The sequence below is a fragment of the Podarcis muralis genome, chromosome 3 (genome assembly GCF_964188315.1).
Source record: "Podarcis muralis chromosome 3, rPodMur119.hap1.1, whole genome shotgun sequence".
NCBI classification, from domain to species: Eukaryota; Metazoa; Chordata; class Lepidosauria; order Squamata; family Lacertidae; genus Podarcis; species Podarcis muralis.
Window position 1 is genome coordinate 78,853,205 of NC_135657.1, and position 24,637 is coordinate 78,877,841.

The 24,637-nt window shown below is 39.6% G+C and overlaps 1 protein-coding gene across 3 annotated transcripts in view; it reads left to right on the top strand.

Annotated features, from left to right (window-relative positions):
- The window catches only part of RNGTT (RNA guanylyltransferase and 5'-phosphatase), a 123,463-nt gene that overhangs the window by 56,519 nt on the left and 42,307 nt on the right, over positions 1-24,637 (top strand). For 2 of the 3 annotated variants that reach the window (XM_028722947.2, XM_028722949.2), the window contains one exon: positions 18,772-18,840. The exons of the other annotated variant lie outside the window; for it this stretch is intronic. In XM_028722947.2, coding sequence (XP_028578780.1) covers positions 18,772-18,840 — 69 coding nt within the window. The remainder of the gene's footprint in view (positions 1-18,771; positions 18,841-24,637) is intronic. 3 annotated transcript variants of the gene reach the window in all.

Sequence of the window (24,637 nt, forward strand, 5' to 3'; positions counted from 1 at the left end):
TGTAGAATATTATTCTACTTGAAATGATTAGCTGCTTGGGAATTCTGTACAGCTTTGGGGGCATGTTGGTGTCAGGATTTCCCTTAAAACAAGTGACAATCCTTAATGGCAGTGATTCTGGAGAGGCCTTAGAAGTAGACCACTCTTAACTGCATTCCCTCCCCTTCTGCTTGACTGCCAAAGTAACTGAGAGACAGAGATGGGATCTGAAGGTAATTATGTCACAGTCTGTTAAGTCTCTGAATGAAAAACCGCTTGGGAATCTAGTGCATGGTACTTTAAGTTCTCTGAAGTGTTAGAGGGATATAAAAATAAATAATACGATTTTGAGATTACCTATTCTTTTTGAAAATCTGTCTCTCATAATTGTCTATTGCTTCCCCCTCATCTTTTAATATAGATTTGATTTAATGTCTCGATATAGCATCTATAACCACACACTGTATGAAAACAAAATTTATTTTAAAAATTAGCAGAACAATTCTGTAATCTTTCTCTGTCACTTCAAGAAAAGTCACTTCAAAAACTCTTCAATTGCTGCCTCCCCCCCCCCCCCCAGCTTGCCATGAGTTTGGGGAGGCAAAACATGACTGGTTAGGTAGGAATGTCTTTCACCTGATCAGTTCCTGTCAAACTGAAGAGAATAATAATAATAATAATAATAATAATAATAATAATAATAATAGTAATTTATTTATACCCCGCCCATCTGGCTGAGTTTCCCCAGCCACTCTGGGCAGCTCCCAATCAAGTGTTAAAAACAATACAGCGTTAAATATTAAAAACTTCCCTGAACAGATGTCTTTTAAAGATAGGATAGCCGCTTATTTCCTTGACATCTGAAGGGAGGGTGTTCCACAGGGTGGGCGCTACTACTGAGAAGGCCCTCTGTCTGGTTCCCTGTAACCTCACTTCTCCCAATGAGGGAACTGCCAGAAGGCCCTCGGTGCTGGATCTCAGTGTCCGGGCTGAACGATGGGGGTGGAGACGCTCCTTCAGGTATACAGGACCGAGGCCGTTTAGGGCTTTAAAGGTCAACACCAACACTTTGAAGAAGCATTTGGCCTACCAGCTTTTCCTTGATACTATGGAATATGCTACTAGAAAAACAGAGAAAGAGGGAAAGGGAGTTCTTCCGTAGGAACTGCATGCTTGTAATGTGAAACTGGATTTCAAACTGAAGGTTTAAGATGAATGTGGACTGGCCGCTCTCCTTGCATTTAAAGGAGAGACAACTTTCTCTTCCTATTCCTATAAAGTCCTATTGCTGTGGATTCTATACTCCATAGATTCTCATCCACTGAAAGGGAGGAATAACTAGAAGGGTATTTATTGAATGCAGGTGCTAGTTTTAGCCCTAGTGCTGTTGTGTGTCAGGGATGTACTTTTGAGATATTGATAAATAGGAGGCCTCAAGTGTGTCAAGAATTTGTAAAATATTTTGAAATAGCATCAGTACACTGAAGGCAGGATGTAAATAGCATGTAGCATATATTGTTTGCCAAGTAGTCTTTCATTGTAGAGGCAGATGAGACGCATGTTGGCTTTTGACAGAACAACAGATAGTGGCTGTGAGATTCCTACCCTTTCCTCTTCTCTTCCTTTCTTCTTCTATATCTAATTCATATGGTCATGATTTCCCCCCCTTTTCTAACCAGATGGTCTGCAACTCCCAGGTAGCAAAGAATGGTAGCAATATCACATTCCTGCAGAGAATAGGCTCTGGCTATATGCTTGAAGGTGATTTAGAGGACAGTTCCTCCCTCCCTCCCTCCCTCCCTCCCTCCCTCCCTCTTTCAGTGAATGTGAGAGTTACATTCTCACTAAAATTTCCCCAATTCTAAAGCTAGAAGTAAAGAGAGGCAGTGATGGTTTGGGAAATGGTTAGCTCTGGACTCTGTCCAGACATATGGACATTTCTCCAAAGCTAAAAATGAGCAAAATTTATCCTATGGGGAATGTCCTTATATATGTTTCCCTGGTAGAGGATATGGTGCTTTGGCAGAGTCTACTACATTATTTTACAGTGCAAGCATCCTGTTCTGCAGGGACTTGAGGTTTGCAGAGAAGTAGTCTCAGTCCAGCTGAGTTTCTTCTGGGCAGGTGAAGTCAGTCAGTGTGAACTTCAGGGGTGGGGAACCTTTGGCCATGGGCTAAACCTGGTCTGCAACACATCCTCATCTAGCATATGGAGCCTTATTGGGGAAGGCACATGCCTGCGCCCTACTCCTGATGTCATAGATCTGTGGGGTGGATCAGGGCAGTTCTTCAAAGGAATAATTGGGAGTTTAAAGCGGGCTTCCAATTGTTCCTTTGTTGGAGCAAGAAATACTCTCAACTGCTAATCAGCTGATGGGTTGTAGGAACATGCCTTGCTCAAGGAGGGGGAAGTGTTTCCATTAAGTGGAAACTGCTTCTCCAGATCTGCACTGCTCTTTGAAGCCACTTCATGCTACTTCTTTCAACCTCTGAAAGAGGAAGTTGAAAAGATAAGTGAGAAGCAGTTTGCAAAGCATAGGTCTGGCAATGTATTTTGAACTGTGGTTCCCAAGCTTGTGCAAGGGATTACCTTATGCAAGGGATTTTGATAGGTGGGAGGGAGAACATACCTGTCAATCGTGTATCATCAGAATGACATAATGTTATTGGCTGGTGGGTTGCCCATCTCACCTGTTGAAGTTGGCCTGTTGGCAGGATCAGATAGAGACCTGGCCATTGGAGCAAAAAAGGTCCCTCCCCCCCGGCCCTGCAGTAAGGTAAAGTCATGAAAGGTCCAGTCCTGTTAAGTCATTCAGGTAAAATCAAGGGATAAAACAGAACCCTGGACAGCTCCAGTGAGCCCTGTTGCAAAGATAATTGCCTTAACAGGGAACTGAAACCACCATGGAAGGGAAAACTGCTTCCCAGTAGGGCATACTCTCTTGAAAGAGATGGCTGTGTTTCTTAAAGGGCCTTGCCTGATTCTGTATTCTTTGGCTCTTGAATGGATCTAAGAAAAGGACTTCTGGGGACCTATCCTGTGAGTTCAAAGTTGATGGAAGGGAACAGATGGAGATAGTAAAGGCTGTCCAGGTATAGTAGACTGAACCACCATCTTATCCAAGCCTTCCCCGGAGCACTGTGAGACTCCAGGGTCAGGGGCCATGGCAATCAACTTTTGGATTTAGAAAGTACCGTTCAAGTGGATGATTTTTGTTTTTGTTTTTAAAGGAGATGCAAGAGTGATTTTCTCACCCTGGGAACTCTTGGAAATTAAAGGTGTGCAGTGTAAATCAAATCAATCAATTAAAGGGCAAGCCAAAGTCTTGGTAGATTGTGGCCTGCCATTTGTAATGGTTGCTTAAATTGTGCTTTCATTAGAGAGCATTTCCTCTTGGGTCCTGAGCTGCTTGTGAGAAGCAGACAATAAGAATTCACCAGTTAGGCCTGCTTGAGAACCTGTTAATCAGAAGTGACAGACACATGTGGGGCTGCTTCTGGTCTTACATTGTGTCCAAGTAGAAACCATAGAGAAAACTATGCTTTGCCAGGGGAGGGGAGTAAGGTGTATGTTTTGGCTATTTCTGGCTGGAAAATGAGTTAAGTTTAGCGGATAATTTCATTTATGAAACTTTTTCCTTCCTAGTTTTCCATTGAAAAAGCAATGCCCAAGATAATAACCAAATCATAAAACATAAGGAGAAACAAAGCTGAGAAACAGCATGTCAGCTCTGCTTTGTAAATTAAGTTGCATATTAGGGGACAAGGGAGGACCTAGTTCTGAAAAACAGACTTGTATGAAGAATATGTTTGATGCTATTACTGACTTTAATGAGTTCAAAGGGTATGAATAGCATGTTTACTGTAGGTAAAACCAATAAGTGGTTAAAACAGTGTTTGCCAGTGATTGTAGTAATCCGTGTTTGATTTGCCATACATTTCAGCACATCAAGTTAAGCCAGTGATGAACATAATTTAATTAGATTTGTAGTTGACCATTTCAGATAGCATTTACTGCAAGGGTGGGTATTGACTTCCTTCCTCACAGACACAGCCTTCCCATTCACCACATAAATACCCACCCACCTTTCCTATGTGGCCTGTCTCCCATCACTCTGTGCTGAAATGCTGAGATCCAGTTGTATCCCTTGTCTCAGCCAAGCTGATTAGTGCATGGAACAGCTGAAGAATTCTCCAATCTGAGCTCTCCTCAGCGCTAATCAGCTGGGCAGTGAGAGACTGTGGACCACACCAAAGTTGGCTGAGGGCTGTGTGATTTCTAATGTACAAATACCAACAATAATTTTCAAAAAAATAGAACAAGCTTGTCCATACAATTAGTCAACTGATTTCCCCTCCAAAATCCAATTTGTTCTTTTATATTTTTACAACTGTTTAAATGGACAGTGACATTATTATACTTCCCTTCATCTGAAGATTTCAGGGTGGTTCACAACATAAAAATACAAAAGAGAACACAAAATACATAATAAAACAAAAACAAACCAAAGGGCAGTGACATTAATTTTAGTTTCTGAAGGACATTAGATTAGTATTTTGGAGTGATATGCTAATGCACCGAAAGTCTAGATATCCAGCAACCATTTCACTGCTGTCAACAGGCTTTCAGTTTTTAAGGTCAGAATAAATGCCTTTCTGGAATAAATATTTTTATTTATCTGCAGTTTTGAATTTAACTGCTACATGTCAGCTACATGTGCCCATTTATGTGGCCTGCCATCCATTAGACTGGCATATTCCCAAGATTCTCTTTTTAATGACCTTTTTAAAATATGGAAATAGTTGGGTAAAGAAAATATGTAGGAGGCACTGTAATACAGATATGCCGTTCCACTGGGTTGGATGCACTGGGCCTCAACAAACAGCAGAAATTTTGGAGGCTTTTTGCTATTTTTACTGATTCAGGCCTCTGAATCAGATCCCCCGAACCTCAGGAGCTGCTTTTCAGGTTGTAGAGAAGGCTACCAGTTTTACATTTAACTCTGAGGTATAACAACAACAACAACAACAACAACAACAACAACAACAACAACAACAACAACAACAACAACAACAATAATAATAAATGTATTTATACCCAGCCCAGCTGACTGGGTTTCCCCAGTCACTCTGGGCAGCTCCCAACCGAATATTAAAAACATAATACAGCATTAAACATTAAAAACTTCCCTAAACAGGGCTGCATTCAGATGTTTTTTAAAAGTAAGATAGTTGCTTATTTCCTTGACATCTGATGGGAGGGCATTCCATAGGGCAGGCGCCACTACCAAGAAGGCCCTTTGCCTGGTTCCCTGTAACCTCACTCCTCGTAGTGAGGGAACCACCATAAGGCCCTCGGCGCTTGGCCCCTCAGTGTTGGAATAGAATATACAAATGATTCTATCCTATTCATCCTTCACATCATGTATTTCAATCTTGATACTACCTGTTGTTTTCAACATGAAGTTCCAGATTCAATGTATTAATTTAGAACGGGTATCTTATTAACAAGCAAGCACCCATATAGGTACAGCCATCAACTGAACAATCTAACTGACAGGCTTGTTCTTAAGATTCTGTTCATCTCAAAGATAAAGCAACATACATCGTCATGGGGCATGTGTGCAAAGTGGGCTGTAAAATAGGAAAGAGGAGGAGACATGGAAATGGCAGGTAGTCCGTGTGAAGTGAGAGCTGAAAAAAGGAGGAGGGAAAGGGGGTGGTGGGAATAATGGGATGTGGGCCAGTAAAGTGGGACTGTGGAACAGAAGAAAGAAGTGGCTTCAGAAATAGAGTTGGGAAGGTGGAAAATGGAGCTCAGCCATTCATTGTAGGGGAAGGGAAAGTTCCCAGGGGGTTAAGCTGAAGGAGTGGTGGGGTTTGGCGAGTGCAGCAAGCTGGGGCTCAGGCTCTAGTTACTGCATTTTGGGGATGTGACATGTTGTTGGTAAACTGGTGAACTTATGGGGATGTAGACCATGTGGGTGTACTGTAATGTCCACTCTTAACCTAAAAAGCAAAACAGAAAGCTTTTGGAATACTTGGTGATTTGTTTCTGTCCTTGGTGATTGCAGTAGTATACTTTTTTATTATTTAAATGTCTTTTCTGTTGACACTTGTAAGTTCATGTATAAAACATAACATACTATTATGTCCTCAACTAAAATGTCACTCGGCAAAGCTCATCAACCCCGGCGTACGATTCTGCTCTACCATTCCAACTGGTAAATGCCTGAGTGAACAGAAGAGCTTTGCAGCATGCCACAAAGGTCATCAGACAAGGAATAAATCTTCACATTTATGGAAGCATGAACTCTTGCTGCATTTGAATGCTGCATGTACTTTTAACTGAAATAATCAGATATTCTACCATTCTAACTTTTTAGTCTTTTGTTTTTCCTCCTAAGTAACAGTGGTGAATATTGTTTACATCTACCTCAAGATGTCAATATGGAAATTGCTTCTCAGTGGCCATTAGACTTTCAAATACACTTGAAGTGTAACCCTGTTCTTATAATGGACTATATTAGATCATGTTATCAATCTGTGCTCTTTGTGTAGTCGGTCATATCAGTGACTATAGCAACAAATGATTTTCTTCCATTAAATACATTCAAATGAGACCCAGAAAAAGTTAAAAGTATGGAGTGTTATTATTCATTGTTCCAACCAGTCATGCCCCTCTTTTGAAGGATACTCCCATTTCTCCTCCTCCTGATTTCCTGCCCCTGCTCCAACGGTAAGTATTCCATAGACACTGAGCATACTCAGAACTTACCGGGTTGTCTTTCAGTTCCCCTCTTGGGTTCCCGCCTACAAAGGTTTATTGTACTGCTGCTAACCTTGGAGATCCCCAAGCTTGCTGATGCCTCCCTCTTGCATGTAGACGGTACCATTTCATATACATAAGGACCATTACTCACCTTTGAGCATTGGAAAGGACAAAGGACAAGTGAATATCTACAACAAAACGTTGCAGTGTAGAATGCTTCTTCTCAACATTCCAGTCATTCCATTCAACTTCCCCAACAGTCAGTTGAGTTTGTGCTCAGTTCTCATTGGGTTTTAGAGTGTGGAAGGACATACTTGATGCCCCATCCAGTTACTTTAAATTAATGGATTTCTCCATTGATTTCTGTGGGCTACTCTGCAATCTTGAGGGTTTCCTCAAGGATACCTCTCCCTTGTGGCCTGGAGCCATTTTGAGGACTGCAGTCAGAGAATTGAATCCCAAGAATGATTATAAGAACAACAGAGTAAGTAAAGGTAAAGGTAAAGGGACCCCGACCATTAGGTCCAGTCGTGGCTGACTCTGGGGTTGCGGTGCTCATCTCACTTTATTGGCCAAGGGAGCTGGCGTACATCTTCTGGGTCATGTGGCCAGCATGACTAAGCCGCTTCTGGCAAACCACAGCAGCGCACGGAAACACCGTTTACCTTCCCGCCGGAGTGGTACTTATTTATCTACTTGCACTTTGACGTGCTTTCGAACTGCTAAGTTGGCAGAAGCAGGGACTGAGCAATGGGAGCTCACCCCATCGTGGGGATTTGAACCGCCCACCTTCTGATCGGCAAGTCCTAGGCTCTGTGGTTTAACCCATAGCGTAACTGTAATTCTAATAGGCATTTTAATCTTGCTTAATCAGGGTACATTGTACCAACAGATCTTTTGCCTTTCCACCAAAATGATACTTGATCACCAGCCATAAAGTGTAAACATCTTGAATTTTCCCCCTCGGCTTAAAGGAATGCTGCGTCATATCATGTTTTTGTTTAATGAGTATAAGTTTCTTGGGGAGAGGCCATCGCTCAGTAGTAGCCTTGCAACCAAAAAGGCTCCGGTTCAATCCAAAGCATCTTTATGTAGGGTTGGGAGAGACTCCTGCCTGAAATCCTAGAGAGTCACTTCCAATCAGTGTAGACAATACTGAATCCTAGAGAGCTACTTGCAATCAGTGTAGACGATACTGAAATCTTAGAGAGCCACTTCTAATCAGTGTAGACGATACTGAGCTAGCTGGACCAATGGTCTGACTCAGTATGAGTCAGCTTGCTTACTATTTATTATTACAGCTTCAGATTACTGTGCTATTACTATATGCTTACTATGTGCTCCCTTTAAGAGGATTTATAAAGTGTTCATCAGTGAATGGGTTCCCATGAGTGAATTTGCTTTAAAGAAACCATTTAACTCATAGGGAAGTCAGCAAAATATTTTCTTTTCTTTAAATAAAGAAAAACTACATTATGTTATGTGTCTGTCGTCAACAAGTTCTCATAGACCCAGGATGGGAGAGCTGGAATTGATCTGAAATTCAGTTCTGCCTAGCCTGTATTTTTAAGAATTAGAAGAGGAGGGAGGGAGGTGTTTGTGACATGTTAGAACTCAAAGAGGGGAGAATGACCCGTCCTTCCAGAATGAAAGGAAAAGAGTTGGATTGAATTCCTACTTGTGTTTTTCCTGATAACAGTGACCAGAGAGGCCAGTCAAGTGACATAGATAAAGGAAGAAGGGAGGAATGTTTGCAACTCCTGCCACTCAAAAGTTTCTTTCTTTCAAAATCAGATATTTCTTCATACAGTGGCCGAAAGATGATATAAGTTTGGGCATGTCACAGCTGGTTTTTGTATAAGAACAAAAGGGCTGTGGAAAGCACCCACCTACTCATTTTGGATCGAATAATTAGTCCATTTTATTTTGAGGTTTATATTTGTCCTTAATATATGAAATAAATTCAGGGGGCACTTGAGATATGAGATCATTTTATGAAACAAAGGGGGAACGTGTGCTTAACAATAATAAAGTAATTTAATAATGTGTAATTATTTATTGCTTCTGATATTACTACTGGAATAATTTAAGCTACAATGTAATTAATTTATTCAAATGAAAACTTTGCATAAAGCTCACCTATGTGATTCTCATAGAAAAGCAATTTGCCATTTGCCTTTCATTTTATCCAAAATATTACATACCTCTCTGGTGGTCAGGAGTTACTTTAGCAATGGGTGACCGGGGTGGGTGAGAAACACAGGTGCTACTTTTTGTTTTTTAAAATAATTTTTATTAAATTTTCCATTTTAACAATCCAATCAAATCACATTAAGTATTCCAGATTATACAAATACATATCATATAGTCCAAACATTCTGCCAAATTATAAATTTTTGTTGGGGCTTCCCATGCTTCAAGTTCAGTGGGTTCCAATCACCTTATGTTTATGCTGCCTTGAGTTTCCAATAGTTCCTTCTTTAAATCTTCCTGTTGTTATCCTTCCTTCGACAGGTGCTTCTTTTTGACTATGGTAACTAATTTGTGAAGCTTTCTCTAAAAGTCTAAAATATTAATACTTGAAAATGGATACATTTATGGATAAAGTAATCCTAAGAAATGCTAGCGGTAGCCACTATTGCTAAGTTGAGTTGCACACAAACATTGGGGGTCACAAATATCACTTAAATTGTATTAAATTGCAGAAGTTTTAGACTTGTCAGGGCCAAATCTTCAAAAACCCTGCCTCATCACATCTTCTCTAACACTTCCATTTTTTGCACCCCAAGTCCCTCATCAAATGACATTCCTGTACCCTCCCATTCTTACTCCCCTAGTCATACACTTCTCCTTGTACATTTTCCAGTGTGTAATCTTCTCTAGCTAAAAAATCTGGGCTTCCTGGACACTTGTATGCATAGTATAAGTATTTTAGCAGCCCTGAAAGGGGGAGAAAACTTGTCGTTTGGCTACTCCCATTATATGAAATGAAGCTCAATCTTTATTTAATTATTTCAAGAGTTTATATACAACTTAACAATGAGGTTTCCAAGCAGTGTACAGTAAGATTAAAAAATGCATGCCCTGGATAAAATTAATAAGGAAAACAAAAACAATGCCTATGGAAATATAAAGGTCTTTGTCAAGCATCTGATCTCAGTTGGGAGGGAGTTCTTTAGATTCTGTCTTTGTAGGTAAAGGCTTGCTTGAAACCTTGAAATTTTCAGAAAGCTTAAGAGTTGCCAATCACAGATGGTGTATGGCCTTGCTCTTTCATGATCTTTCAGTGTTGTTTTGCCATGGGTCCAGATGGTTGAATCCAGAGGATAGGGTGGGGAGGTGCACCGCACTTTTGCTATTGGGTGCTGCAGGGCACCATTTTGTCTCCAATGCTACTTAACATCTGTATGAAGCATTTGGGAGCTGTCATTAGATGATCTGGCTCTGCTCAGTTCTGGTATTCAAAATCAATTTACTGGGCTCAGAATTCTTTAATTATGATGATATTGCCAGGTTTAGCAAAATAATACAAAGTAAATCCTGCAAGCTTAAAACATGCCTACCCTGGATGTAGGTTGCTGTTCTTATATATTGTAAGCGAGATAACGGAAAACTAGTTCACAAGGGCACCTTTATGACATGAGGATTGCAGCATGATTTGGTAACTTGCATATGTGAGTGAACTTTCACATACCAAGGCATGGCAGATGGAACTTAATATTTCCTTAAATTTGATGTTTTCCGTAGGAATCTGTTCACATATTCAGCTGTCAAATCATGTGATGTTCATACATGTGTGAGCCATTGTTGACATGCATGAGTAGACTTAAGGTTCACATTTTTTGTATACATTTTTATAGCATCATTAAGCCAGTATTATGGGACGCGGGTGGCGCTGTGGATTAAACCACAGAGCCTTGGACTTGCTGATCAGAAGGTCGGCAGTCCGAATCCCCGCAACGGGGTGAGCTCCCATTGCTCGGTCCCTGCTCCTGCCAACCTAGCAGTTCGAAAGCACGTCAAAGTGCAAGTAGATAAATAGGTACCTCTCCGGCAGGAAGGTAAACGGCGTTTCCGTGCGCTGCTCTGGTTCGCCAGAAGCCGCTTAGTCATGCTGGCCACATGACCCGGAAGCTGTACGCCGAGTCCCTTGGCCAGTAAAGCTAGATGAGTGCCGCAACCCCAGAGTCGGTCATGACTGGACCTTAATGGTCAGGGGTCCCTTTACCCTTTACCTTTAAGCCAGTATTATCCTTGAGAAAGAGTATTGTTGACATTTCCTCTCTGTCATGATGATATAAAAAACTGTAAAGACTTATTAAGCATTTCTAGTATAGGCACATGATGGTTTGTCTCCTTGTGCACCCTACAGGGGTATGATCCCATGGAGGATTACTGTAGATCACAGTGAGCAAAAGAGTAGTGCAGAAAGTTCAATAATGACATTTAAGTCAACCTATGCAACTTTTTTCAAATTCCACAATACAGTATAGCAATGATGTGTTGTTTCTAAGAATATTTTGTGTTTAAAACATGACAGCTGGTCCTAGCACGAGACAAATGGAAGTGAGTAAACTCTGTCTCTAAGAGTAAACCATAAAACAGCATGGTACTTTCTTCAAACCCTGAGGCAAGTATACATTCTGAAACTGTACACCTCCTGTTTTCCCCCTGCTTTGTTTAATGTTTGCACGGATGTCATTTTCTGAAGTCTTTGTTGTCTTTAGATAGTACCATATTTAATAATGTTCTGTCCTCTAGCTCTTAACAGTGTAGGGAGAGGTTTTAAATGATGAAATTCCAGTTTCATACATTTTGAATTAACTGTAATTAATATAAGTTGGAAGGCTACTTTGGGGGACTCCAATCCATCAGTGTAAAGTGAAAAATGCAGCAGATAGGGAATAGAAGTAAAATTACATGAGAAGAGATGTGGAGAAATGTGTGTATTTGCTGGATGCTTCCAAGCTCCATATTTAGGTGCAGAAACAATTGACACCATCTGGTGATGTATTTTTTTTGCCAAAACTGTGACCCCTTTTCTTTGTTTGATTTTCAGTTTTGTTTTCATTTTCCATGCCTTCAGGAAGGACTGAATCACCTCACCTATCAGCCCTCTGTTTCCTGCCAGAATTGGCATTATTATTCTCCCTGCCCTTCTTCCAGCTCCATCTGTTCCTTCTTGTTTTTTGCCCTATTTGTCATCTTCTCCTGTTTTCTCTCCTCTCTCTGCCTTCCACTTTTCAATATTTCTGCTTTTCTCACTCCTTTATTTTGTCCAGTTGCTCTCAAGAAAACTAGAAGATATGCACCTAGGATTAAAATCAATACTGTTCTGCTATGCTATTAAGTCTTTCCATTGCTCTATCCTTTAATGCATCCTTTCACTACCCTTTCCTTTTGCATAGTTCCTGCTTTATTGAAAATCATGTTTTGATTTCAAGTTTTTGTTGAAAAAATGGCTTTGATCGGATCATGATTAACATCACCAACAGCAATCTTTCCAAGCCTAAATAAACTACGGTAGAGCAGGGATGTTTCCAAGTTGGCAAGCCACACATGGTTGTCTTGTATCACAGAGAACTGCCCCCACTTCTGTTGTTTCTTCCTAGTTGTCTTCTAATGGCTGCTTCCCTCCCCCCCCCCCGTTTGCTCTTCTGTTTCCTGTCCTAACAGCTGTCCACACTCCTGGTCCATTCATCCTTTGAATAGTGAACACTATGCATCTTCCATCCTCTGCTGCTTCCCCCGGCAGCCTGGCCAACTGTCCTCTGGCCTTTCTGTCTTCTGTGGATAGGGTTGCTGTGACCTAGAGTTCTTTCTCTTTCTAAGTTCCCTTGATGCTAGCCTAGGCTGGAATTAGATTCCTATATTTTTATTTAAGGTTCATTAATGAGTAATATAAGCAGAACAGACACACATCGTAGTTACCTGATAAAAGGAAAGGGAAGCAGGGTTGTCTGTAGGAGGAAAAGGCATGATTGGGTATTCCAGATCATGTAATAATAATAATAATAATAATTTTTATTTATACCCTGCCCTCCCTGGCCAGAGCTGGGTTCAGGGCGGCTAACACCAGTAAAATTACAGTAAAACATAATAGGGGAAAAAACAACCACCACCAATTTAAAATACAGGTTAAAATACAATTTAAAATGCAGCCTCATTTTAAAAGTAGCCTGTAGATCAAAACCATAAGGGGAGGGAATGCTCAGCATGCTCAGACAAGTATATTGTCAAGCCAACATACTTTTTATGCTTTTATGTATTGAGTCAAATTATCAATTATTATGCAAAGTAATTAATTATCTGCTTGGTATAAAATAAGGATTTAGTTATCTCTCTTGTGTAATAAACTTGGAACTTGGACTTCCCTCTTTATCCAGACTTCTGGCCTTTAATTTGAAGTGTTTTGGGTATCTGTGGCCTCTTTTAATGGGCTGGAATCTGTAAGACCTGTATTTTATCTGAATAGACGTCTTTTTAGGCTTTTATTGGTCATATTTCTTTTACTTGGTTACTGAGTACCTGAGTCTGTTAGACAGGAATACCCAGAAGAAGCTCCTGGACCACTAGAGCCTGCAGGGCCAGATTCTGGACCCCATGGGTGCGTGAGGAACCAGATGCCTCCCATTGCAGTTCACTAGTCCAGCAGCGGAGCGGAGCATACCATGAGGGAGGCTGTGGAACAAAGGAGGGCTGCTAGAGGATTGTCCCTTGAAGGTGCTGAAGTTCTCCACAAGGGCATGGAGCCTGAAGGAAGTAGTCTAGAAACAGAAACGTAAAAGGCACCAGTCTGCACTCAGTTTTCATTGGAGCAAGTTGCTAACTTGGGAGCTATCTGTGGTCCTGAAATTTCTGATCAGCCTTACATTGTCAACAGCCTTGTCTCCTCCACAGTATCCAGCAATGGACCAAAACATGACAACTACAGGCAATCAGGAATATCATCCCATTTGGTGATTAGCACATCTAATTGCCAAGCTCTGCCACTCTGCATTTTGCACATTTTCTTTGGAGAGAAAATGTATCCACCGACCCTGGTACTTGTATGGCTCCATAGCATGCCAATGCCATGGGGCTGACTTAGATCAATGCTTCTCACCTCCAGCCTCTAAAAGCCTTTCCTCTGCCAAAGATATATTGATGACTTCTTTATTATCTGTGCATATGGACAGGAGATATTTGAGAAGTTCCACCAGGATTTTGATAAGTTTCACCCCACCACCGCCAGCTAGACCAGGGATGAGAAGTCTCAGACTTCAGGGCAGAATGCAGCCCTCTAGGCATCTCTGTCTGGCTTCTCCCCATACCACATCCCTCACTGGCCCTGCTTTGCACTCTCCTCGGGGGTTTTTTCCTGGCTAAAATGTGCCCTTGAACTCTGATAATGTTTCTTGTTTCCTTGGATGGAGGAAGAGAGGACTATGCAAGTAAATTAGCATTTCTTGCTCACCTTTGCTTCTGGCCTTGCCACCCCTTGAAGGTTCCCTAGAAGCTCAGGCTGAAAAGGTTTCCCAGTCTCTGAACTATTTCATTTAGTGGACATTATTGTGCAACTACATAATGGACAGACAAGCACCACCTGAAAATGGAAACCTTGCTGAGCACTACACATGCCTACATGCTTCCAGCTTCTACCCAGTGCATATTACAAAAGCCATTGTTTGCATCCAGTCCTTATGACGGCATTTGTATTTGCTCAGAGACATTGAACAGAAACTCAAACTTGAGAATCACACCATGTATTCCTCAGACTACAATACTTAACTAAAGAAGTGAAAAAGCAGATCAGCAAAGCTGGACTCGTACCCAGGAATAGTACAGGATAGGTGATGAACAGAGCTATTATTATTATTATTATTATTATTATTATTATTATTATTATTATTATTATTGCATTCTTACTCCAAACCGGCATGTTCACCACCTCCAGACTGCCAAGATGCACTTTTCTTGTTGCTTTTAAACAGTATATGAAATTGGTGGGTTATTTTCAAAACTTGCTTTGAATTTTGGCATTACTGGTAGAGTCATAATGGCACAAAGAAACCAGGCTATACGAACCACACCACAAGTATTTGGCAGCTTACCACTTTTGTCCCTACTGCAGCAGAGGAGTCTCCCATGTCTCACTCCGAACTTATTCTGCCAGCTACTGATGCAAGCAACAATCAAACATGAGTAAACCCACAGGAGAATTCCTCCAGCAATATAGTAAGGTCTGTAAGGCCCAGCATAAACTGGGACATCTTTGCTGGTTCCAGCCAAGCCATAATTTAACCACAGTTTGTCTGGGTCTGGATGTCATGAAAAGGTGCATTTAATATGAAGCAGAAGTGAAGTTTCTAGGCTCTTCCTTGCAGCTGTGCTAGAGTAGGAGGGAAGAGTGCAAGAGCCTGAGGTTCACCGTTGTTTGTCCTTGTAATGTGAATGGGCAAAAGCAGCCATTGTCTGATTCTGACTGATATGTTTGGAATACACAGTAATGAAATTCCGAAAAATATTTTCTTTGAAATGGTGCTTTATGCCTTAAGTATCTCACTTCCTTTTGAAGTGTTCTCCAACATCTTACAGCAAAATCATCTCAAAACATGTTTGGTTTTCTTATTTGAGTAGCACTTGAAACCATCTTGGGGAAATTAATGGAAGAATTTTACCTTTTAAGAGAATAACACACCAAGGCACTGAATTACCGCTCTGAATTTAATAAAGTGATTGCGCACTCAGTTTAAACTTTAATATATTCTCACTACATGTATGGGGGATAATTTCTTGGAGGTGTTAAATATAACAAGGTACCCGTAATCTTAATCCCTTTTGCTCTCAGATTCAATGTAACATGTGACTTCTGTTGCCTGGATTTCAACTCATGTGCCATTTAAAAAATAAGTGATAAAAATGTGTCCATTCTCTTTAGGCTGCAATTGTTTAGGCTACAATTCTGTATATACCAAACTGAGAGGACACCCTATTGTAAAATTGGTGGGACTTCCTCATGAGTAGATAAATTTAGGATTACTCTGTTCGATAATTATTTTGAAAGTTTCTGAAGAACAGTTGAGCAGTTGATAACTCCCCCCTTTATAAGATCAAGGACGAGAGAGAACCTTTTTTGAGATGTAAATATAGAGGCTGCAGGGTTCATCTGGGAGGGGTGCATTTGGGCAGAGACCATTTTGCCTCAGGGCACTGACTAAAGAGACTGTGGGGAATGCTCCTAGATTTGCAGTTTCATCATTCTGGAAATCCAGGTCTACAGTTTAGGATTATTTGTTGATTATGAAAACCAGATCTGTATACTGAACACTGCTCTGATACAATGTTTTATAATTGCTTGGAACATGTTGAGTGTGATTCATTTATAGTTAGTAATAATAATAATAATAACATAGGCTTCTAAGATCAGGCATGTTTCATTTCTCATGATTGTTATATGAAATCATATGCAATTTATATGAAAGAAGATGCAGTAGTAGGAATAGCCTTTAAAGCAAGCAAACATATGTCAGACATGCTTTCTAATGCTGTCAAATGTTATTAGTTTAAGTGTCCTGGACAACTTTGAAAGCATACATTAGTGACTAGCAGTAAGTCAGAGTTACCGGTGTTCTGACTTATTTCTACATGTAACAGATGGTGCTCGCTGTGAAAGACTGACAAGCTGTGGGATAGCAAAGCATTACTAATAAACCCCGTCATATGTTAAACTTGACCTGACATTAATCAGGTTTGGAATGCTTCTAATGAATCATGGATAGTAATTAGTGAGCTGATGCTATTAGTGAGCAGCAGTTTCATACTGTTTTCCTTTTTTTCAGGAAAAAACCACACAATTATGTTGCAATTTATAGTTAGTGATAATAACATTGTGCTATCTTTAGAGTTTTGTACAGTGAACTTTCCTTCTCTCCAACAGCCAGCCTGACCTAGTATGTTGAAAAAACTGGCCAGATACAGTAATTACATTGCAAGTTGGGGCTGTGGACCGGCAAGTCACTAGTTGAAATTTTACCTCAGCAAGGAGCTCTCTGGGGGCAGTGTGGGGTAGGGGCTTCAGACTTGTCGTCGAAATAGGAGTACTATCTTGCTTTTCCTCCTCTCAAGAAAAAAGACAAAAAGTAGCAGAGAACGCAGCCATTTTTCACTCTGATTTGTTACAAAGGCTGGAAATGCTGCAGTTGCTTCGTTCTATGTCTGTCTTAACTGGAGAAATACAACAGGGTTTTATTTTTTAAAATTGCTGCTGCTGTTCTTTGTTTATTTTGTTTGAAGTTAGATTTTTATCCTGCTCTTAAGGTATGAAAAACTCTTATTTGTACTTGGTTGTGCTTGGTGTCTTCATCTACCTGTATTCCAGCCATTGTATCTCTGCTGCTCAGAACTCACTGGTAAATTAAGGAACTGAATATGAGAGAGGGACAACACACATAAGGAAAATGGTGTCTAATGCTCAGGCCATCTCTGAATACCAAAGAGTTACCTGTAACAAAATTGGAAACTCGGCTGGGATAGCTGAAGTTGGTCCACCTGACATCATGGTGATGTCAGGAGATGCACATGTGGGTGGACCCAGCCACCTGTCAAAATGGTCTGTTGGGGTGGGGAAGCTAACCAAATCCTATGGCTCACCCCAGATGTCCTAATAATCATTGCTTGCTTTATCTTTGTCTTACATTTATTTATTTATTTAATTTAAATACCATACCATGATCACTGGAACAAAAAATTGTATCACATTTATGTATCTTTGCAAGGATTATTTTATAATCTATTGCCAGATGACAGATTAGTTTTGCCTCCCATCTTCAAGTGCACTGAGTAGCATCCTCATCCTCTTCAATCTACCATCCTTAAAGTTTTAGAAAATGTGTATATCCCCTATAAAACTTTCAGAATTCAGATAGGTGGAGACAGAGTGTATATTTAAGCCCTGCTCATTTGAGCTCAGTGGTTGAAACTGACATATTCCTTAGTGTGAATTATATTTTATTCAGCAAGTATTTGTAGTATATGTATGCTTTAAATCAGCAAGCTACTGAATCAATTATGCTGTGTGAGGCCATTTTAGTAATTTTTCAAAATCTTTGAGGAAAGTAAGTTAGTTTTTAGTGTATTTTTTTAGCATTGCCATGGGTGTTCACCTTTCATCTTTTGCAGAATAAGATCAATAGTCTATGGTGTTTTTTTTAAAAAAATGGAAATATTCTTCAGTTCAGATGAGGGCTAGGTTTTAAGAGTTCTGTTCATCCCACAGATTGCTGCGAAGTAATTTTTGTCTCCAGGGACTTGTTTTGAGGACATCATATAAAACCGCTAAAAACAAAATGTTCACCTCAACAGACTTCTATCTCAAAATATTTGTGGGTTTCATAATAAAATCTTCACAAATAAAAGCTTCCAAGTTCCACAAGCTAACAGGAATAAAAAAAATGTGGTGTTGGGAAGGATATTCAAAAGCAAGATGACTTATAGAAAGGAGAACACATTGGCCACATTAGTGTGCTATGAGTGGCATGGCTGGGAGAAGTTATTGATAGTAAATCATTGTTTACTATTATGTCTGGACACATCAATCATTCACATGAAATCGGGGGGAAATAATGCAACCCATATAGGGACAGTTAATATGTAAAATGGTTCCTATGCATTTTCCTTGGAATCATCCAGGACTACTGGCGGCTGCCTCTCATGGAGGCGAGGTCAGGGCACTTGGTTGCAAGGCTTGTACAATGTCTAATAAGATGTGCTTTATCTATGGAGGATTGTTGAGTCTGAATTGGCCGTATGACTTCTTGCAGTGCAATCGTCAGCGTGCAAACTTTAGAAAAAAAGGAATTAGTTCATGGCTTTCATTGTTCTGCTTATCTTCTAAACTTATCTGTTTGTTTAGATGCTGGAAACCAGTGTTTTCCAGTAAATGCCTTATTGCATTGATGTAGATGTCTATGTCTTATTTTTTGGCATGGCTACTATTATTATTATTGTAAAACCAAATAACCCTTTGATGTTTTTTACAGCTTCTTGAGGGAAATTTTGCTAGAGAAGTCAGTCATGAAGTGGACGGACTAATTTTTCAGCCTGTAGGAGTAAGTTGCCATGATTTTGACTTTTTAAATCACTGTATAATGCTTTCGCTATGGGGTGGGGGGGTTTCATCAACTTGTGCTCTTGAGAATTTCATCATTCACTGCCAGAAAAATATTTAAGCAAATATTTATTATTTATTTATTTGACCCTAAAATCCATTCTTTTTGGCTTTCTGAAGAATTCGTTGGCTTAGATATGCAGTATCCTGTGTCTATCTTGAAACCTTCACAAAAAATTTATCAAATTATTAGTTTTCCACAAGCACTTCTTAATACAAAGACCATGAATATTTGAGCACATTGCTTGTACTTTTCTATCTTTATCAATATTTGATTGAATGTGTTTGAGTAAATTATCTTAAAGGATAAAATAAAAGCTGGCACTGAATGAAAATGTACAAATCTTGCTTACTATTTTATTTCTGAATTGTGGAAATTCTCCTGCAAAAAGACATTCTTGTTAATGGGAGAAAGAATGGCATACGTATTGACTTGACAGTTAAATATACAGAAAAGCAACAGAAAGGGTAATTATATGGAACAAATATGAAAAGGAAGCAGTAGTAATACTACTTTCCTTTCCTCAAATTGTGGTGACTTTGAATAGGCTAAATACAGGGCATGTTTATCACCCATAAACCTGTGAGGAACATGAATAAAAAAATTGACATTTATGTCATTAGCTTTGGTGTTAAACCCCAGTTTCCGTACAAGTTAATAGTAAGTAGTTTCTTTTATCTCATGGACTTTGCTGCAAAGAACATTTGTAAGAGAAAAATGTTAATTCTCTGTTGTAGTAGACACTGTACAGTAGACAGTAGCATGGAGCTGTCCTGCTTCATTTTTTTAATGTGTTACCTATAGCTAGAATAATAATAGAGAGTATTTTAACTATATGACACCTTGAGTTAGCCTAGTCTGGATTTATGATAACTGTACAGCCTTTTGTAGTGTTGGAGCACCGTTGGCAATCAGTCTGACCTCTGTAGCCCAAAGATAGAAGCCAGATCTCTCATATTATTTTCCATAAGTTGTAACACATAGTGAACCCATATTAGGTCACTGTGTTTATATAACCAATGAAAAATTAGTCTTTTGGAAACCCACCCATCCCACATATATATTTCAAGATGCTGCATCTGTCTTTGATTTTCAGTGACAGCTTTGAAACATCTTGTCCATCTTTTTATATCAATATGTATTAGTGATTGCAAATACTAATCATGTGATGTTTAAAACTTTAGAAGACACAAGGCTCTTAGTGTATCTTTTTCATCCTGTTTGTAGATATTCTTGTAGGTATAAATGTTGTTTTTCAAGTGTACAAATCTTTAAGACTTTGGAAATCCACCATAGAAAATTGGATAATTTTGTGCTGTTGTATTATTCTCTGCTCTATATCCTTTCCTATGTACAAGAGCCCACATTGCCAACATGATCTTGTGAACTATAGATTACCACTGTGGCCAAAGTTTCAGACCTTTTGAGCCACAGATGCCAACCATCAAAAGTTTGAGAGCCACGAGATATGCACAACCTTTACACAGTAGTTAAACATTAATTCATTTTTAGATTGATATACAATATTATCAGCTGATTTCAGTTTGGCCAGCTACTCTGATGAATGCAGAAAGTCAGGTTTGTTGACTGCTTAATTTTAACGTGGTTAGATTATTTCTCCTTAACTGTGATCCAGGAAGGTATTCAGATAAAACTTTTTTTGTTATTTGATCATAGTGGGCCTTCACGTTGATTCCTTTATTGTGATGATACATTTCATAGGGCTATGCCTCCTTTAACATTGAATACAATATCTTCCATTCTGGCTTAAATTTTGATTTTCTTCCTCATACTTGCTTTTTTTTTTACATCTTGATAATATTATGCTTTAGGCTACTTTATGTATATAAATGGCATTTCCCAAGACTCTTGCATGAATAGAAGGGAGGATTAGATGCCACTGCAAACTCCATCATCAAATTAGAAAATGTTACTGCAGGGCGGTGAGGTGGGTCCAGCTCATTTCATGCAGAAATAGTTACACAAGATCCTTTTTAAATGCTACAAATAAAGATTAAGGTTGTTTTTTTAACTTGGAAGGAGGGAGACAAACGCCTCCTTAATGCCATGGGTGGAAGGGAAAGTTCTAGGGTAGGTGCAGATTAATTCTCTCCTGTAGGTTTTAATGCCCTTTGAAAAGCCCTTGTAGAGAGCAGAGTAATAATCCCCCTTTCTAGGTGTGGCCTGCAGATCATGGGTGGTGGATGAATTGGGGAAGGCCCCATAAACTGGTGGCGTTCTGCTCCTTTCCACATCTTTAGGCAGCTGCTTTTCTCCTTCACCCCATGCTGCTTCAGCATTCTTGTCCCTCTCCACTGTATAGTATTCCCCCCCCCCGCCTGCCTCTTAAATTACCTCTTCTGTCTGCTGAATTCCTGAGACTTCCCCTGTAGCCCCAGTGGCACCTGCAGCCCAAGTGGTTGCAGAGGGCAGGGGATGCCTTGTGTGCCAGGGAGGATGCCAGGAACTCCAAAATGCACAGACAACCTTGTTGGCTCAAGAGCTACAGTTAGATTGGTCAAAGAACCACACGTGACCCCTGAACTACAGTTTGACCATCCCAGTACTGTTCTTTTATATACAGTGGTACCTCGGGTTACAGACTCCGCTAACCCGGAAGTAGTTACCTCGGGTTGTGAACTTTGCCCCAGGATGAGAATGGAAATTGTGCGGCAGCGGGAGGCCCCATTACTGAAAGTGCACCTCAGGTTAAGAACGGTTTCAGGTTAAGAACGGACCTCCAGAACGAATTAAGTTTGTAACCAGAGGTACCACTGTATAGCCTTATCAGAGTACAGAGATAGTTCTGATAGCATTTAAAATATGCCAAGTGCCTTGATTATAGCAGAGGGAAGTGCTTAAAGCTATCCTGCCTGCAATGTGCACAGAGTTGACATTAATATGCACTGTGGGGACAGAAAATGAGATGTTACTTCCTTTCTATTTCTTCTTCTATTTTCTTTTGCAGACCCTTTGCTTTTATTCTGCTCATCTCTTTGCTCTGCCACTTGTTTGGAGAGAGTAGATATTTAAAATGCCTATGTCTGCAATGAGAATGCAAACTTATTTATAAATCTACAATCTTTCTTATAGGGAAAATTGTACCAATTTAGTGATAGTTTTTACTATTGGAGCATTTTTCAGTCTAAGCAATACTGCAGATTTATAAATTCACATTCACATGCCCCTTTTGCAAGTGTTATCCTTTTTTTGTTCAAACTGATACTTTAGAAATCTTTGCTTCTTTTTAAATGGTACTGGTCAGAGAAACTCAAAATGCTTACTCTTAAGGAAAATTATTTAAGCTACCTGCTTTGGAAATTACAGCCTTCTGTGGGATGTCTTTTTGGGCTTTTGAGGCCACTTGATATTTAAGTAAGCAGTCTCTGCAAAATTGATTTACCTACTGCATAGAAGCATTATTGACTTCCTCTGAAAAGGGAAGACAGCTTATTTTCATTTATAAAGCTTTGCTAAAGTGATTTCTGACTCCATATAGAGAAAGATGAATTAGAAATGTGCATTCTGTAAGGAAAGTTTTTTTGTTGTTGTTGTTAATCGGGAACGAGTTTCAAAATACATTTTTTGACCTTTGGTTATTTTAGGGTTTCAGTATCTAGGATTGCTTTTAAATACATTAAAAGCCCACACTTTAAAATGGTGCATTTTCCTAATTTTTCTTTTTAACCAACATCTCATTAAATTAAACTAGCTGTGTTATCCAGAAATAAGCGAGTAAATTTCAATATGCCTTCAAATTCTTTGTACTTTTGAGTAGAAAATCTTTCACAGCACTTTTAAATACATTTAAAGGAGTAAAGGAGTAAAGTTAGCTTTAGCCACAAATATTTTATAATATTCTTTAACAGTCTCAGCTAGCTGGAATCCATAATGACCTATTAGATATTTACATCATACCAAATGAAGCAGGGCAAATTCATCAGTGTGCCACATTGTAAAAGTGCACTTCAGATTGCACCGGTTAATAATCTATTATATGGCTCCAAAAGGTTATGTTTTGTGCTACACCACAGAAGCAATTTCCCCTAAACCACCTCCTAGGGTATAATTGGTGCTCTATGTTTCTTAGTTCTTTATGATTTTTAAGAAAACTATTATGTGAGCTGGCAAGAGATTTTTCAATAATGTTAATTAGAAACTGTGCATGCAAAGCTAAGATTTGGCTTTACTTACCATTATTAGAAGTAGATGTCCTTGCATTATTATTATTTAATATTGATATCACTGTAATACCCACTGCCTGCAATCAGTGTCAATTGATTAATGTCCTATGCAGATATGTATGACCCCTTTATATGAAGAGCTGTTTAAAGAAAAAATGAAGACAGGCAAACACAATATAAATGGGAGGATTTTTTTTTATTGGTTGGGAGTAAGGGTACCTTATACATTGCACTGGGATATTATAAATGTTCCCAATGCACATACAAATGTGCTACCAGTCAATCTTATACTCAGTTCCTGTGGAGCGGGGACTCCCCTAGAATCTAGGGTCTCACAGTGGTTTTTGTATCAAACCTAAATTGAAGTCCTGCCAATAACTCTTTTCTAAAAATGTATTTTAAAAATAAAGAGAAAACATTCAAGCTTATATTTCTCACCATATACTGAATATTAGCACCCATGGTACATATTTGTACCATAACTTGAGACATTTTAGACATACAACTTTAGTAGACATTTTCTGCTGTTATAATAAGGTTCTCAGTGGTATTGCAAACTTGAACATCATTAGCATTTTTAACATTGTTCAGGAAATAGCATGTCTACAGATGGCATTAGTTTCCCAGAAATGTGCTATTTTATGTTTTGTTGCTGCCACTGATATACTTTTTGAGTTTTCTGTGCTATAGTGCTTCTAGTGATAAGAACATCCCACAATAAAGGAAAGAGGTCAAGTGGAATTGGGGTGCTGGGGAGTTTATCAGAGAATTACAGAATTGTAGAATTGGAAGGGACCCAAGGGTCATCTAGTCCAACGCCCTGCAATGCAAGAATCTCAACTAAAGCATGCATGACAGATGGTCACCCAACCTCTGCTTATAAGCCTCCAAGGAAGGAGAGTCCATCACCTTTCAAGGAAGCAAGTTCCACTATCAAACAGCTCTTCCTGTTAGAAAGTTCCTCCTGATGTTTAGTTGGAATCTCCTTTCTTGTAAATTCAAGCCATCGGTTTGAGTCCTACCCTCCAGAGCAGGATCTGAACAGATGTGATTATATTGTAGGACTTGGCAATAGACAACGGTTTTGTCTTTCTGGGTGGAAGCTAGAAGAAGCAGGTAAACATGGGCCAATGGGTTCCCTATATAAGTTGGTTCGTACTTGTCTATTCTGTAGCAGCACAGTAATTTGCAGAAAGTGATCCTTGTGTGTGGACTGGTTAAGGCTTTGATTGATGGTGGGTTTCTAAAATGTGCAGGGAGCCTCTACAAGTGCAGGAAGAACCCCACTTGAGAAGATTGCCCTGCAGCTTGTGGGCATTATGCACAGAATGGAAGCAGGGGGCAGAGCTAGCTTGTTTATTCCCACAGCTCCCCGTCATGTGTTCCCCAAACATGATTAGAGTATACCTAAAGAGTGGCTTACATGTGTGTGCATGAGCACCTAGTTACAGACCAGAATCGATACAGTGCAGTTCGGTTGATTTGTCATGTAAAGCACAAGAGACTTGTCTTCTTAAAACCTGCCATCATTTCAGAACTAAAATATTCATAGA